The sequence below is a fragment of the Marmota marmota genome, unplaced genomic scaffold (genome assembly GCF_001458135.2).
Source record: "Marmota marmota marmota unplaced genomic scaffold, marMar, whole genome shotgun sequence".
Lineage (NCBI taxonomy): Eukaryota > Metazoa > Chordata > Mammalia > Rodentia > Sciuridae > Marmota > Marmota marmota.
The window spans coordinates 1,666,863-1,683,371 of NW_026000206.1; the positions used below are offsets into that span (position 1 = coordinate 1,666,863).

Below are 16,509 nucleotides of genomic sequence, written 5' to 3' on the forward strand. Positions count from 1 at the left end.
AATATTACTCAGCCTTACATAAGAACGAAATTATGGCATTTACCAGTAAATGTATGGAACTGGAGAATTTCATGCTAAGCGAAATAAGCCAATCTCAAAGAACCAAAGGTCCAATGTTTTCTTTGATATGTCATTGCTAATTCACATTAAGGGGTTGGGGGTATAGGGGAGAATAGACATACTTTGGATTAGACAGAGGGGAGTGAAAGAAGGGGAGGGGATATGGGATAAGAATGATAGTAGAATGAATCAGACATTATTAATATATAAAATATAATTACTCCTTAAAAATGTGCATATATGATTACATGACCTGTGTAACTCTATATCATGTACAACCAGAAATAAGAAGTTAGACTCCATTTACGTAAGATGTATCAAAATGTGTTCTACTGTCATGTGTAGAACTAATTAGTACCCCCCAAATGGTCTAACACATGCTTCTTGTAAGAAAATCTTATTCTAACGATGATTTCCCTACTGTATCCTTAAACAAGCACATATTCAGTTAATATTACCATATAGACTTCTCCCTCTTTATGTAACAACAGAAGTCCTAAGAACATCTCTTCCATCAGTATACTGCTTGATTATTCCAGTCAACCAAGAGAAAATTTGTTCCTATGCAGCCTTGTTGAAATGAGACTTAAAAAACAACATAATTTGTTTAAAAAGTCTGGAGAAACAGCCCAGTGAGGTCATCACCAATGTCTATCACAGAGTGAAGCCTGTCCTTTCTCACAAACCCTTCCAAAGGACTGGGAGCCAACAGGCTTTCTCACTTGCTCCAAACAGGAGTCAGAGACCTTCATCAATGGCCCTTCATAATCTTTGACCCTAAAAAGGCCACATGGCTCTCATGCCCTCTTCCCACTCTTGTCTAATCTCCAAATATTTCCCTTCTGGTACTTCTGCAGAACTCTTCCATGACCCAGACACCCTGGACTCACTTTTTCAGAATCCTTCTTTTTCAGGAAGCTCTAACCCTGCTCACCTCAGAAGCCGAGGGCAGTGCCACTCCAACTGTGGTCTACGTTGTGGTCCACTTGTGGTCTGTGAATAGTGTCAATCCATGAACTGTTTCAGTCCAAGCAAAGCTAAGGAACTTGTGTCAGAATGCAAATGAACTTCACAACTAACACAACTTTGTCTGGATGACTTAAGTTTTCTCAGCCCATCTTTGGTAATGCTATGCTTCCTAATCTATGGCCACATTTACCATTTGATCAATGTTCTCATGCCTCTGATGTGCTTCCCTTTGAACATTCTTTCAATCTTACATCAAATGTTACCTTTTCTATGGCCCTACATAACTTCTGAGTCTTCAATCCTGTCCCTGTACCCCGCCAGCCGGCTCATCACTCTGCTGCGGATGCACCTCCTCCCTTCAGCACGTACTCATCTCACATGCTGTCTTCCTTTCTTGGGCTCTATGCTCAGTAAGGACAAACTCTGTGTGTCACTGGCTTGGTGTGTCCCCAAATCCAGCCAGTTCCTCCCATGTAAGAGGCACTCACTCACTGACAGAATATTCACAGTGAAGTAATCAAAACTTTGCATCCATACTGCAGGACCCACCCATGCTGGGGACATGCTTTGAGATGGCCACTGCTTTGAGACGGCCCCAAGAGAATTTTGCAATAGTAATACTCAAGTAATAATGCCCCTATGATTAAAATAAGGTGTGGGGGGGTCACATGTAATAACATTTGTTTATACAAAAATCTATCTAGCTATTAAAATATATATTCCCTGAGGACATGTGAAATATGCCCATCTTGGGCTCCAGGAGTTTAGTTTACCTGCATCTAGAACTTCATATTTATTATTTAACTTAGAATGGAAATAAAGTCATTTAAAAAATGTTGACAGCTTCTCCTTCCTGGCAGAATATTAATTATCTCCTCAAATGCCACTTAGATAGATGAAACAAAACATCAATATCAAATTCAATCATCCTTACATCACAAATTCTAGGTAATCTGACACCTCAACTCAAAATTCACCCAATCAATCAACAAACCCAGGTTTGCTCCAATCTTTCACCTCAGCAACCTGGTTAGGAATCCATTCTTAAACCTGCCTTGCTTGTTCCTTTTAGTTCCTTTAAGTTTTTGTTTTTGATTTTTCTTAATTTCAACCAAGTTTTGCTAGATAAAACTGTTTCTTCCTTTCCTTTTGTCTGATTAATTTATTAAAGCAAAATATAATTACTCCTTAAAAAATTTCTAGTTCCACGTGGACGCCCAAGTTTTCTGTTTGTGTAATAATACAGCAACATTCCAAATACATTCAAAATGTTTATATTAATAAAAAATACATTCACCTGTAAAATATCTTCTTAAGACTCTAAGTTCACAGTAGTTTACAAAGAGCACAGGTCAGGAGGTGAGACCTGGGCTCAGATATCAGCTCCTCCACCTATGAACTGAGCAATCCTGGGTGAGTTTCTAACCTGTGTGAGCTATAATAAAACCACTCTCTCTGAAAGGTTATGGTCAGAATCAAAGAAGATACATGTAAAATATCTAGCCACGCCTGAAATCTCTTTGGCTCGGGAGGTTAAGACAGGAGGATTGTGAGTCCAAAGCCAGCCTCAGCAAAATCGAGGCACTAAGCAACTCAATTTTATTTAGAGACCCTGTCTCTAAATAAAAGAGAAAACAAGCTGGGGATGTAGCTCAGTGGTGGAGTGCCCCTGAGTTTAATCCCCAGTAACCACCCCCCCAAAAATCTAGCCACATTTTCAGAATATAAATGATCACTATTCATTCATTAAGTTGCTCCTATATCTAAATATCCAGATACCACAATGCAAAGAGAGGGCTTTTCTTTCTATGACCATAGACCTAGTCATAGTTCTTCAAGCACTCACATCCAATCAGAGACCCAAGAATTCAATTTTGAGTCAGTAAATAGTCCCATGAAATAAGATTTCAGCATTAAAGCTTTTTTAAAAAGTCTTAAACTGGACCTAAGAGGAACCTATATTATTTAACTTGTTCAGGGCATCTTCCACACCAGAGATCAGACAAGAAGTAGAGCACTGCTGGTAATGGTGATGCTTGGTGGGTTTCTAACCTTGCCTTTTGGCAAGAATGAAAATTCAGATCAAGATATATATCAACACAGACAGATCAACTTAGGAATGGCAATTTGGCCACAGATGGAAAATTCATCTAAGGGCAATACCTAACAGGTTCCCATGAGGCAATAACCAACCTCTAATTAATAAAGTTTTGCTGCAGATGCCAAGAAGGTATGGCTACGCACACAAGAAATTTATGGGTACCAAAATGCCCAAATATGCATTTGCAGAATATCTTTTATTGTATGATTAAAGGTTGTTAAGTCAAACTGTATCGCAATATATTTCTATGAATTTTTTTTTACTAGATATTTATTTTGATACTACATTTAATTTCTGAAGCATGATAACAAATGAATTTCATGCTTTATTATGACTGGACTCAAATATCTAGAAACAATGAGGTAATTTCTCCATAAACAAGGGGGGGAACAACCTTTATATATAAACATATATCATATAATTACAAATGATACTTATGATTTTATTGTCTTTATATCTAAATTATATTCACTTAAATCAGTTGAATCAAGAAAAGCAAAAACTAAATTCAGCTGTTATTTCAGAAAAATCTAGATTTGGGACCAAATGACTTGGTTTTAAACTCATTTCACTAAGAAGTTTCTGCTTTGTTTGTTTTGTAGGCAAATTATATTGTGCTTCAGTTTCTTCATCTATATTAGGAGAATAACACTGGCCCTGCCTACCTACCCCACAGGGATCACACAGGGATCAAGAGAGAATGCTTTGTAATTGATACCAGGGGAGTTTCCTGGTACCACCACAACACTCCCACACCCTTCCTGCTCCCTCCTGCCCAATAGAGGCAACCCAAGCTTTTATATGATCTATGCACTGCAGTTCCACATAAGAGCTGGGATGGAAAAGTGTGAAAAAGCTCTACTACACAATAGCAGTTTCTGCTCACGAACACCTTTAAAAAACCATCAGACACTGTACAATTACTATAAAAATTATTAAAAGAGTATCCATAGACACATAGAAAACTACTTCAATAATGACTGCTGGCTGATCAAATTGATTCAACTAGAATACTTGAGACATTTTTAATGAAATTGATGAGTGAAATTATTCTATAGAAATTCCCACATAGATTGAAAATAATTATGTTACAATTACATAATTATTAGCAAGTCTGAAACACAATTATAGTTGTGTTTAATACAAAGAATATTTTGAAACAGCTTTGGATATTAGGAAGATTGCATTTAAAAAATGCAAGCCTCCTTGTATTGTCCGGCAAGCAGGTGACAGCAGTGCTGTAGACACACATTCTAGGCTGAGCAACAGTATCAGCTTGGCAATATTCCAAAAACAAAACACTGTGGGATAGATGCAAGATTAAGAAATTTGTTTTGCTTTACCGTTACTGAGGGCTGAGTGAATATAAAATTAAAAGACTCTCTGAGATACGGTGACAGATCAGCCTCTGCTCCAGAGAAATAAAATAATGGACTGAAAATCCATGCTGGTCCATCCATGTTACATCAGGTTTTCATGATCCTCAAGAGATTTCATGAGCAGCAACTACTATCTCCTGAACTTACATTTACTCATAGCTTTTATCTTGGTGCTTCCAATGTGGACATTCTCTAAAGTTTATTTACTCTGTTGGATTCACAGCAGAGACTTCAGCACCACAGCAAAGGGGGTGACACATAAAACCACAATCCCAAATCAAAGAACGAGCATGGACTTACTGGCATGCAATTACACTGAAACTCCCAAGAGAACATGAAATAATTTGGCTTCACTAAATCCTTCCTTCCCTTTTATGTTTGCATTTATTTGTAGAATATGAAGTGCTGGCAAAATCCTGGCCAGCATCAGTTTCCTTGTTTAGAAAACTGTCATAACTTTCTTAGCCAGCTGCCACACAGAGGAATGTCTGCATTAAGAAAACCCAGATTTATAAAATAGATCAACGGGTAATTACAACAGGATTTACAGCAATTTCCCTTAAACAGAAGATCTCATTTTTAAAATGGTGTTTGACTTATAATTTTCTTCTAGAACATAGCTAATGCATAATGTGAAATAGAACACCAGTCCCTGAAACTGAATTATTTAAAAGATTTTTGTACAAAGAATTTTAGAATCCTATACTAAAGTAACTTCACATAAATTACAAATTCTAGACGATGAATAAGAGCTAGTATACCTAACCAGGATTAAGATAGTACAATCTCATATGTAATTTCTAAGATAAATTCTAGAAAATATCTCTAAATTTCTATTTTTTAAGAATGCCTAAAAAGTTCATTTTGCGGCTTTAATTCCACTAAAACAATTTAGATAACCTAATCAATAATTGTAAGGAAACATAACAAACACTTTCAATTGCAAATCACATCATTCATCAGTAAAACTTCAAAAAAAATGCCTGGTAGAACCAATATTTAACCATTTATTTCTTAATGAACAATCCAATCATCAGCTGGGACTCCAAATCTGCCAGAGATGGCATTTAGACCAAAGTGCTCAATACCATTCTCCTCCCTTACACTTTAAAATAGATCTGGTACAATCAAGAGCATCCCTCTTTACATAGCCCCTTCTCCAAGTCCTCCAGAATTTCAAGGGTCAGAGGCATGGCAATGACACTGGCAAACAGTCACCATCAGTTCTAGAGTGAACCCAGGGAACTAAGAATGGGTCATGAAACCTGAGTTTTACTTTTAAAACTACTAGTGATCTTTCTTTGCCAGAAATTTTAGCATTTTTGCATCATGGTTAAAGAAGACTGCTCAGTAACAAAAAGTAATCTTAGTTTCAATTACCCAGTGTTCTAGGGACTATTTTTGGATAATAAAAAATTCTTTACAAAGTTGAAATAAAAAATTCACATGTAAAATTCTGTTCTGACAATTGCTTGATATATGTGCTCTCAATGACACAAAACCACCCAATGATGGATTTAAACCAGAGGATTTTTCACAAGAAATACCAACTGATCAAAATGGCAAAGGTTTCCAAGTACACACAGTAGCCTACACAGCAATGATTCATGTAAGAGGCATCTATCTACACTATATACAGGAGACATTGCACTTGGGCTTCAACTACTAGCTCCCTATCATTCAGTACTTGATTTTCATATTCCTAGAGCCTGCCAACATCCCCCTAGGTGAATATGTGAGTTACTTTCATTCAAGCCTTTACTAAGTTCTATAGACTGACAACTCAAAATGTGTACTTCAATCTCAGGCTCTTCTCCAAGCGTTCTATCTCATTTTTTTAGTCACCTACTCTATTCCTGTTTCCCAGTTAATATCCATGCTCCAAACTGAATTCTGAATAGGCTCCACTATAAATCTTTTCCCCTCCAAACTTTCTCGTCTTCATAACTAGCATTATTGTGCACACCGCTGCATAAGGCAAAACCTTGAATGGTTTCCTCTTCCTCCTTATTCTTCAGCACCTTACGAGAAATGCAGAGGCAAACACTGTCAATTCTACTTCTATACTATGCCTCAGATACTATACCCACCCACTTTTCTCCATCCTCAGCAGCACCATTCTTGTTCAATTCACCATCACCTCATGCCTAGAAATTTCTGAACTATTCTGTTCTCGTCTACTTCTGTTGCCTCATAATTGATTCTCCAATAAGAGTTGGGGCAATCTTTTTAAACTAAAATTAGATCACATCACACTTTTGACTTAAAACCCTTTAAGGAGGCTCAACTGCACTATAAATAAAACCCATTTCATGACATGCTCTCTGAGGTCCTACCCAGTTTGATCCCTGTCCATCAGTCTCTATAATCTTATCTTAGGCCACTGTTCTCCATGCTGATGACACTTCAGCCAGGCTGGTGTTCTTACAGTTACTTAACAGTCTCTGATGACCCTTCCCTAGATCTTTACCCACATTATTGCCTCTGCATGATCACTCTTTGATCTTTTCAGACTCTTCAGGTCTTGCTGAAATAGCATCTTCTAAGAAAGGCTTTTCCATCAGGCACAGTGGAGCATGATTATAATCCCAGTGGCTTGGGAGGCTGAGGCAGGAGGACCTTGAGTTCAAAGCCAGTCTCATCAGAAAGTGAGGCAGTAAGCAACTCAGTGAGACCCTGTCTCTAAATAAAATACGAAAAATAGGGCCGGGGATGTGGCTCAGTAGTGGAGTGCCCCTGAGTTCAATCCCTGGTACCGCTCCCCTCAAAAAAATACACAAAAAAGGACTTTCCCTCACCTCTAAAGCTAAAGTGAGGCCTCTGTTTTAATATTTGTTACTATAGTCTGTTCTTTTCCTTCTTAACACTTATTAAAAAATGATTTTATAATTATATCTACTTGTTTATGTATGTCTTTTTGGTACAAAATAGGTACACATTTTTAAAATTTATTCTAATCTGTTATATTATGACAGCAGAATGTAATTCAATTCATATTGTACATATAGAGCACAACTTTTCATGTCTCTGGTTGTACACAAAGTAAAGTCACACCATTTGTGTCTTCATACATGTACTTAGGGTAATTATGTCTATCTTATTCCACCATCTTTCCCATCCCCATTCACCCTCCCTTCCCCACCCTGCCCTATCTAAAGTTCGTCTATTCCTCCCATGCTACCCCTGCAATCCCCATTATGAATCATCATCCTTATATCAAAGAAAACATTGGATATTTGTTTTTTGGGGGGGATTGGCTTAATTCACTTAGCATTATGTTCTCCAACTCCATCCATTTACCTGAAAATGCCATTATTTTATTCTCTTTCAATGCTGAGTAATATTCCACTGTGTATATATACCACATTTTCTTTGTCCATTCATCTGGCACATTCACTTTTTAACTGGATGAACTAATGGACAAGTACCTTAGACAGATTAATAAAAAATATATCCTGGTAGCTAACATAAGATAATAAAAGATCTTACCTTTTCAACTTTTTTCTTTTTAACAGGGGGTTCAAATCTATCATTGGCTCCAAAGTACTGAGTAAGCTCCTTCCATTGGGTTTCATTTAAAGGCTGTTCACTACAAAAAGACAAAAAGTCCTTTTAATCATTTTTATTTTTTCTATTTTTTAATTGGTTACTACAATTACTAGATTTTATGTTTCATCAAGATCACAGATTAGTAGTTGAGCTATTTGGACAAGTTCTACAAATACTGCCTAGAATAATTATTTTAAATCCTACTTACCTATGAGATTCTTTTTCATTCTTCAATTTATCTGAAAAGAATTTACAAAGCATTAATACTTAAGTATTTGGTATTATTTCAAAATCATGTTTTCAAAAAATTATTTAATTAGTCACAATTTAGTACCGATACTATGGACAATGTGAACATAAATCAAAAAACAAAACAAAAAAACCTTTTCTGGAGCGTTTTCTCTTTTTCCCTCTGAATCTTGAGGTTGAGATTTTCTGTTCAGAATGTTTTTTATGCAATTCTTGAAATTTCTATATGAAAGTGAAAATAAGAAAAAAAAAAAGATACTGAGAAACAAATATATTTTGAAGAAAAACATGCATTTAAAAATCTAAATGTGTTAAGTAATAAAAATATTTATATTCTGGCATTTATAAAGATGCCAACTCAATGAAAACAGAGCTCTTGAGATACTGTACTCCCTGAAGATACAACCTGAGTTTTGAAGTTCATTTGTTTTGATAAAAACTGTTGAATAATTGAGACTGAAAAGCTTGATAACTCGTAGATAGATTAAAATGAAGTTAGAAACTCCTCATATACCACATCAGGCAAAATAGTTAATTCCTTCCTCTTTTTATGAAAAACAAAGTAAAAATGAAAAGCACCTAAATGGCTGATTACTCAAAGGACAGTAAAAGCACTCAGAGCCCACCTTCCCTATCTGCTTCATCACAACATTCACACTGACCAGGCAGAGACACTGAACACACTCGTGCACACACAGGCTTTCAGGTGAGCACATTAGGAAAACACCTACATTCCACAAATTTAAGGGAATTCCAGAAGGGCATTCTTCATATGCATCTATATTGGCCTCTGTTTCTGTTTTTGGTCCATCTGCTGGGAAACTTGAGATTTCTGTGTCTCTATTAGTCCCATCCTCTTTATTTTCCTGTAAGTCGAGTTCAGACTTCTCCAGTGTGGCTTCATCTTCAGAATTTGACTCAACATCACTTTCATTTAGGCCAGGAGGCAGCAGTCCACTCCACATCTTTTCTTCTAGAAGAAAAAAAATAAATTTAGAAATAAAAAGTAGCCATGGAAACAATTATAAAATCATTTTAAAAGACACTCCTGAAGCCTAAGAAGTCTACCAATGGTCGGAGAACAGTCGGCCTAAACTTTTTTAAAATCTAAAATGTAATGCACCTTCCATATTAAAATAACTAAAACCTTCACTTGGGTAAGTTAAAAGAAAAGTTTTAAAAGTAGTTGAAACTAGTTTGTTACAGCATACATTTAAAGGAAATAAGACCTCGATTTGCTAATATATAGATAATTTTATCTTGAAAAATGAAATTCAGGAAAGAAATAATTGCTCAAGAATGTGAAAAGTCCAATGACATATATTCTACGAGAAATTTAAGAATTCAAGTATTATATACCAAACTATATAGATCAACTATAGTAAAAGAAAGATGGAAGTTTCACCCATGTTTGAATGCATAAAACTTTTAGGGGAATTACTGATTAAGGAGCAGGGAAAGAATAATTTAAAGGATAATTTAATATGATTAAGCAGTTTGAAGAAGGTATAATAGAAAAAGGATACCACAGTTTTCCATTTTAAAGCACTTGCTAAACTGACAATAAATGAAATATAATTCTAACAGCTTAACAAAACATAGCAGCTTTTTTGAGTAACAATACTATATTTGGAAAACTAAAGTTAAAGTTCAGGATAATATTTAGCATTAGTTGTCTACTAATTGGTAGAGAGAATCACTCGTAGAGAGAACATACGCCATTGGTAGAGAGAATCATTATCTAAGTTTAATAAACATCATTTCTTAAAAAAAATCAGAGTTGTAATCATTTGCTAAAATCATGATAATTGAGTACATTTTCATCATTCATTTCCATGACAGACTATTTTTACGTATGTTCTGAGCCAAAACCGGTACACTCAAAATTAAGTCTAAAATAGAGAAGCTGATTATACTGTTCATAATTTACTATAAATCAAAAGAAATAAAATAGAAGGGCAGAAATCTGTTTTGCTGAGTTTTCTGTCAATTGTCATTAACCTAGCAAGATAATCAAAAAGACATCAGGGGATTTGGCATTAATCTCAATAATTTTCTTTAAAGCATCTCCTCTTGGACCCAAAGAATCAGATCTTATTTGTGTGTGTGTGTGGGGGGGGGGGGGGTTAGTACAGACTCCTCAGTTTCTGGTTTTCTGAAACATCTTCACTAAAATACTCCTGTTTTTTTAAGAGGAAGGACTCTATTACCTAACTGCTCCAACTAGACTCCTAATTCTACCACTCACTAGTGGTACAAGCAAATCATTTACAATCTCTGACCATGAGTTTCTTTATCTGTAACACAAGGATAATTATACTGCTTATAAGTTATTCTGAGGATTAAATGAGATAAGCCACTCAACATAGTATTTAGGAGGTTCTGAGGCTTAATAAATAGTAAGTTCCTTTTGCTATTATTATTTCTGCGGCTATGTATTACATTTTTATCATTTCTATAAATGGAAGGATTCAGAAGATAGTTTTGAAGTTTCTAATATTTGTGGTACATTCACTTAGCAATGAATGCAAATTGTTTATTTCTGATTTACACAGTATTGGAAAGTTTTAAATTAAAAAATATGGCATCTGGTTTTTTTGAATGGAGCAATAAGAGGCAAATTATCAGGAAGACAACAGAGCTTAAGTTTCAAGGCTCCTCATTTGCATAGGTCTTTCCAAAGCATTGAATTTAAATTTTCTATTCAGAATTTATATTCTTTGTTGTTGTTGTTGTTGTTTTAGCAGGCCCATAAGACCTGTATCCATCTATTAATAGGGCCTATAGATGTTAAAGGCTGGGATTGAGTACTCTTGAGATACTTTAATAGCACAAAGGATATCATCCAAAAATATGACAATATTGGAAAACAGCTGTTATATTATTAATAAAAATATTTCTACTACTCTGAGGAGCAAGGGGAGGAAAGCAATAATAAACTCCAGCAAACTTTTTTGTCCCTGGCATAAAATAAACCTGTAGGTTCGCTATCCATTTAAGAAGAGTAGGAGATTTCAGATTTAGATTTCTTAACAGCTTATGTTAGGAAAGCACTGTTTCTTTTCTAGTCCACAGAATCTTTTGCATACTCATCTTCTGCCAGGTACTCCTCCAGACCTTGAAAACATAAGTATTCAAAACAAGCCAAGAATCCTAAACTCATGGAGCAACATATCTATATAAATGGCAAGTTTCTATTGATCAGCAGCCAAGTGTCACTCAGCTTGGCACCTTAAATGGTATGTGCCTCCCCAAGAAACAGTGGCAAGGTCTCCCACTAAACCTCTGTTGTAGCAGGTATGCAGGAGCATACATGCTTTTCCTCAACAGATTTTCAAACAGCTATCCATTTTTTATGACTCTAGGTCCTTCTGATATGGCATTAAGAACTGTCTTCACAGTTATTTATTTATTATGTTAGATATTTGCCTAACATAATCTGAGTGTACCTAAAGAAAATCAATTTTAAAAAAATGCAAATCTGGGGCTGAGGTCTGGCTCAGTGGTAGAGCGCTTGCCTAGCGTGTGTGAGGCACTGGGTTCGATTCTCAGCACCACATATAAATAAATGAAATAAAGACCCATTGACAACTAAAGCATATTTTTTAAAAAGTACAAATCTACCTGCAAATCCATAAAATAAGGCAAAATTCAAAAAAGGTATGTTTTTAAGATAGTTCTTTAAACTCTTTAACATCGCATGCCCTTTTCCTGTGACTTTAAAATAAAAAAAAAAAAGCAAGTATGTTCTGATAAACACAGAAAACTGCTGCCCCTCACTATGAAGCCTGTAATAGGGAATTGCTTCTGTGAGATGCAGCTCAACTAACTGTAAATCAGCCAATATGAAGTGGCTGCTCAGTAACTTCTGCTGTGGGCTCATGTTTGAAAACACCATCTTCTATTCATAACACAAATGTCAGTCATGCATTTTCTAACTGGCACCATGTCTGGCCTCCTATTATTCCCATTGTGGCTGTTCTGGAGGATGACTCTCTCTTCACTAAAGTATCTCTTACCCATGCCTTTCAAAGTATATTTCTTTATTTTAAGGCAGACCATTCCAAATTTCCCTTTAACTGAGAAAATTCACTTGGCCATTCTCAAGAGATGTGGAGTACCAGAGAAGTAGAAATTTAATTTTTTCTTCATGTACATTGTAGCCAGGTCCATCTAATAGCCAATGCATTCATTAATAAGCTTTTAGTTTTCAGCCCAAAACCCATATAATTTTAAATTTAATCATTTTGGTCCCAAGGAAACTGTAACAGAATCAGAATCTCCTTTTTCTCAATGGGTTTGAATATCATCTTCAACATTTCATACATCTGGAGTTAAGATTTATGCCATCTACAATTATTCTACAAAACATTCTGTGTATACTATGCCAAATACATCTCATTCTTGCTGACACAATTTACTATGAACTGATAATATTTCTGTATTGCTCTAGTTTGAGTAGCTGAGTTTTCTTTTGCCCTTGAGAACCAACCATATATATTATTTACTACACTTGGGCAGAAAACAATGTATCAAGAACGGGCAGAATTTAGTGGTTCCCATTCTATGTTTTTTTTATCTGAGTTTTATCATGACAGTAAAAGGGGTCACTAAGTTATTTTCAATATTTTAAAAAACCCAAGATATCAGTCACCTTTAGGTAAGGAATCACAAAGTCCATGTTCACCAGAAATGCTGACTGATAGCTATTGAGCTGAATTTTATTAGAAAAACAATGAATGGGTATAGTTTAATATACATAATCTTTCGAAATAGAGAACTCACAGAGATATCAAAACATAGTAAGAAGAAGTTCTAGACTGTGCAAAGATTGAGAACTACTGGTTATAGGGGCAAAAACACGGTCTTAAAAGTCAGAAAATTATTTCTAGTCCTGAGCAGGCCACTGTATTTGTCTGGGTCCCCATTTTTAAGTCTTAAAATGAAGTTTGGTCAGATGATCTTTGAGATGTCTTGCAGCTCTAAAATGTTTTCCTCTGATCTTAATATTATAAGTGGCACAAATGCCCAGAGCCCACCTCACTCACTCCTCACTCCTTGGTATAATACTCCATTCTCAACCAGTCATATCCAATCCTGATTAAAACCAAGTAGATAAGATTTCTATCTGCCAACTGGCCACCAAGATTACAAGCTTTCAGAGAGACTTTGCACCTCAGGTTGCTAATAAAGGAAACCCCAGTTAAAACAGAAAACAGAACAGAAAGAAAGAGGCATACAAGCAATGTGGCAGGTGCTGGTTTACCATTAATCTTCACAACTCTTCCAGGAGGAATTACTACCCAGGCCCTTTTTACAGATGAGGAAACTGACTTCCCTCATGCATTGAGATCCACTTATTTTACAAAATGATGAACTCTTAAATTATAAACTTTCAGAGAGCAGAGTTGAATGGTGTAAAATATTCTCAGAGGCAAAGATTTGAGAGTAGGTGTGAAGAATGATTGTATATACAGACTTGCTAAAATTTGGTTAGGAAGAATTATTTTTCTGTAGTTTTTAAACACAAAAAGCTACATAAAATGTTATACTAAACCACATAAGTGAAAGTCACAGAGATTAGAATAATTCAAATATATCATTAAAATTAATATAAAAGTTAATAATATTATTCAAATTAATATTTCTTGAAAGACCAGGCAGCTGCTTAAAAATCAAAACCCAAAAGACATAACTGCTGAGCAGCTCAACGAATGTTTACTGTCTAATAATCCTGAATTTAAATTCCATTCTCACCAAATAAAGCTCTTATGTTCTATATTTTGTATTCAATTGGAAATAATCACAGAAATCTAAATCCTTCCTAAATTTAATCATACTTGTGAAATAGCCATGAACCATCATCCACTAATCCGGAAGATCTTGTTAAATAACTACATAATAATCAGTTACTGTGTTTTAAAATTAGTTGCCTAATTAAAATATTTGTACGCAGGTAATATTGACTTCAATGTACAAGTATTTTAAACTTTTCTAAAATAAATGTGTTCCCTTTTCTCAAAAAGTTACAGAAAGTGCAACTGAATCATAGGCCTGAGTTCAGATTAAAGTTGCCAATCCGCTTATCCAGATAAACTATTTACTTAACAGGGTTTTGCATGTATGCGTGTGTTAATTAACGAGGGTGTGAGTTTAGTCGGGACCTGGAAAACACTTCCCCAGACCTTTGACCTTGCACGGAAAGATTATCAATGAACCAGTCACATTGAGGCTCATTTTAAGGCGATGCCGGCGAAAATACTTACAGGGTTGGAGACAGCACGGAGCTCCGCGGGCTCACGGACGGCGGTGTCACGGCCAGGTCCCCAAGCCGGCAGAACCCCGTCCGGGCATGGAACTGACCGCCGCGGGCTCCGGCGCCCAAGTCCAGCCTGCCGGCGTTCGCACTACCTGGCGCTGTTTTCCGGGACACTGCAGTGTAAATAGGAGCCTGCCTCCTCCTCCGAAAGCCCCCTCACCCCTTCTCACTTTGGCCCGGCTGGGACCGAGAAATGCACTACCAGGCTGAGGAAGGCGCCTCAATGACCCCGCCAGGGCTCCCGTGGGCCTGTTTCAGGTGCCCCGGGCAAGGAACCGTCGGGCCGCAGAGCCTGGCTCCTCCGCTGCCCTCCCGCGGCCCTCTCGGACCCGTCGCCGCAGAGCCCGAGCCAGCCAGGAACCAGCCCAGCGATGAGCTCTACTCACCGGTCAGGAAGCGGCTGCCCGGCGTCCATCTTAAGACCCCGTCAACATCGCGCCTTCTCATTGGCTCCTGCGCCTCAGCCAATGGGCTGCGGCCGTTCTGGCTCCAAGATCGCCATGGCAACGGCTTCGCTTGGCTTCCCTCTGCGTTGGCCTGAAAGAGGCAATTGGCGTCTCTCGTCTCTTCCCCACCCCCTCCTTTTTCTCACCGTTTTTCTTTCTCTCGAGTGTTCTTTAAGGCTTTGTTCTCTCGCATTCCCTGCCTTACGCCGATGGGTCTGGGTGAGGAAAGTGCTGACTTCGACACCAAACTGAGTTCGCTCCTGGAGAGAGAATGGTCTCGGATGCTCTGTGCCTTCTGGGACGTTTTCTTTCATCCATCCTTTCCCCTTCCCTCTCTTTCCTTCCTCCCTTTTCTTTCCCCTCGCTTTCTGCACCTCTTTATCTATGTGTGCTGTGTTCCAGGCACCACGCCACTCAATGGCTAGCGGAAAACCGCCCAGCTCCTGCTTTGGGGCGCTCCCCAGCTGGGGCTGGGCCGAGCTGCGCCACCCGCCCGCCGCGCCGCCGCGGCCAAAAGTTTAGGAACTCCTTTTGGTGGAAAACACTGTGTAGGGCCCTGAAGAGGGTCTTGGAGGAGCATAGGAAACAAGGGAAAAGCAAAAGAGAAAAAAGGCACTGTGACGAAAATAGAAAGAGCAATGTGACTGCTTCTAGAAATGCTTCTATTTTTCGAAATAGTGTTCTGTGGTAATATTAAGAATACCTTCCTATTTTCTAGTGTTGTGTGATGGCTATATAATAAAACACACACACAGCCTTCAACCCGTTAAAAGAAAAACTTTAGACAGATTAAATTTAGCAGTTTCTTTGAGCAAATAATTGATTCATGAATGGAATAGCTCCTGAACCAGTAAAGGTTAAGAGAGCTTCATCCCTGGACGGGTAGTCATTATAGACTTTCTTTTCTTTTCTTTTCTTTCTTTTTTTTTTTAAGAAGGAGGAAGAAAAGGAGGTGGAGGTGATGCAGAGAAACAGCTTGATTGATTATAGCTGAGCATTTGCCTTATAAATGGACATGGTCTGATTGGTTGGCAGACATTGAAGCTCAAGAGGTTGTGATTCACTGAGACTTTATATAAAATTATACTCAAGTTATGTTGCAGTTGAAGCTATATAGTTATTCAAATTAAGGAGTCTACTTTAGTCCAAATTTAAATAAAAAAAACACATTACTTGTCCCAGAGTAATTTTTAGTCTTAGCTATTTGTTGTTAGTTAACAATAATGCCTTTAAAAAAAAGCATTCTAAAGATGCATAAAAATTTTGCATTGCACTCAGTAATATATCTCAAGTTAGCATAAAGAGACAGTTAAGCCTATTACTTTTAGAACGATCTGGGAGTTATAGAAACTACTCCTTAACTTGGTCTATCTTTTGGAAGATCTTGGAGGTCAGATGGGGTATTGGTGTGTTTTTGTGGCTAAGGTCCATTGTTAT

General features: G+C 37.1%; 1 protein-coding gene across 5 annotated transcripts in view; it reads right to left on the reverse strand.

Annotated features, from left to right (window-relative positions):
* The window catches only part of Fam204a (family with sequence similarity 204 member A), a 32,406-nt gene extending 17,235 nt beyond the window's left edge, over positions 1-15,171 (reverse strand). Inside the window, exons 1-6 of one of the 5 annotated variants that reach the window (XM_048791286.1) lie at positions 15,013-15,119; positions 14,574-14,724; positions 9,039-9,280; positions 8,442-8,529; positions 8,267-8,297; positions 7,999-8,098 (exon numbers count right to left, since the gene is read on the reverse strand). In XM_048791286.1, the coding sequence (XP_048647243.1) occupies positions 7,999-8,098; positions 8,267-8,297; positions 8,442-8,529; positions 9,039-9,272 (453 nt within the window). In that variant the 5' untranslated portion in view covers positions 9,273-9,280; positions 14,574-14,724; positions 15,013-15,119. The other 4 variants (XM_015498311.2, XM_048791284.1, XM_048791287.1 and 1 more) reach the window with 4 other exon arrangements.
* Between the last annotated feature and the right edge of the window lie 1,338 nt (positions 15,172-16,509).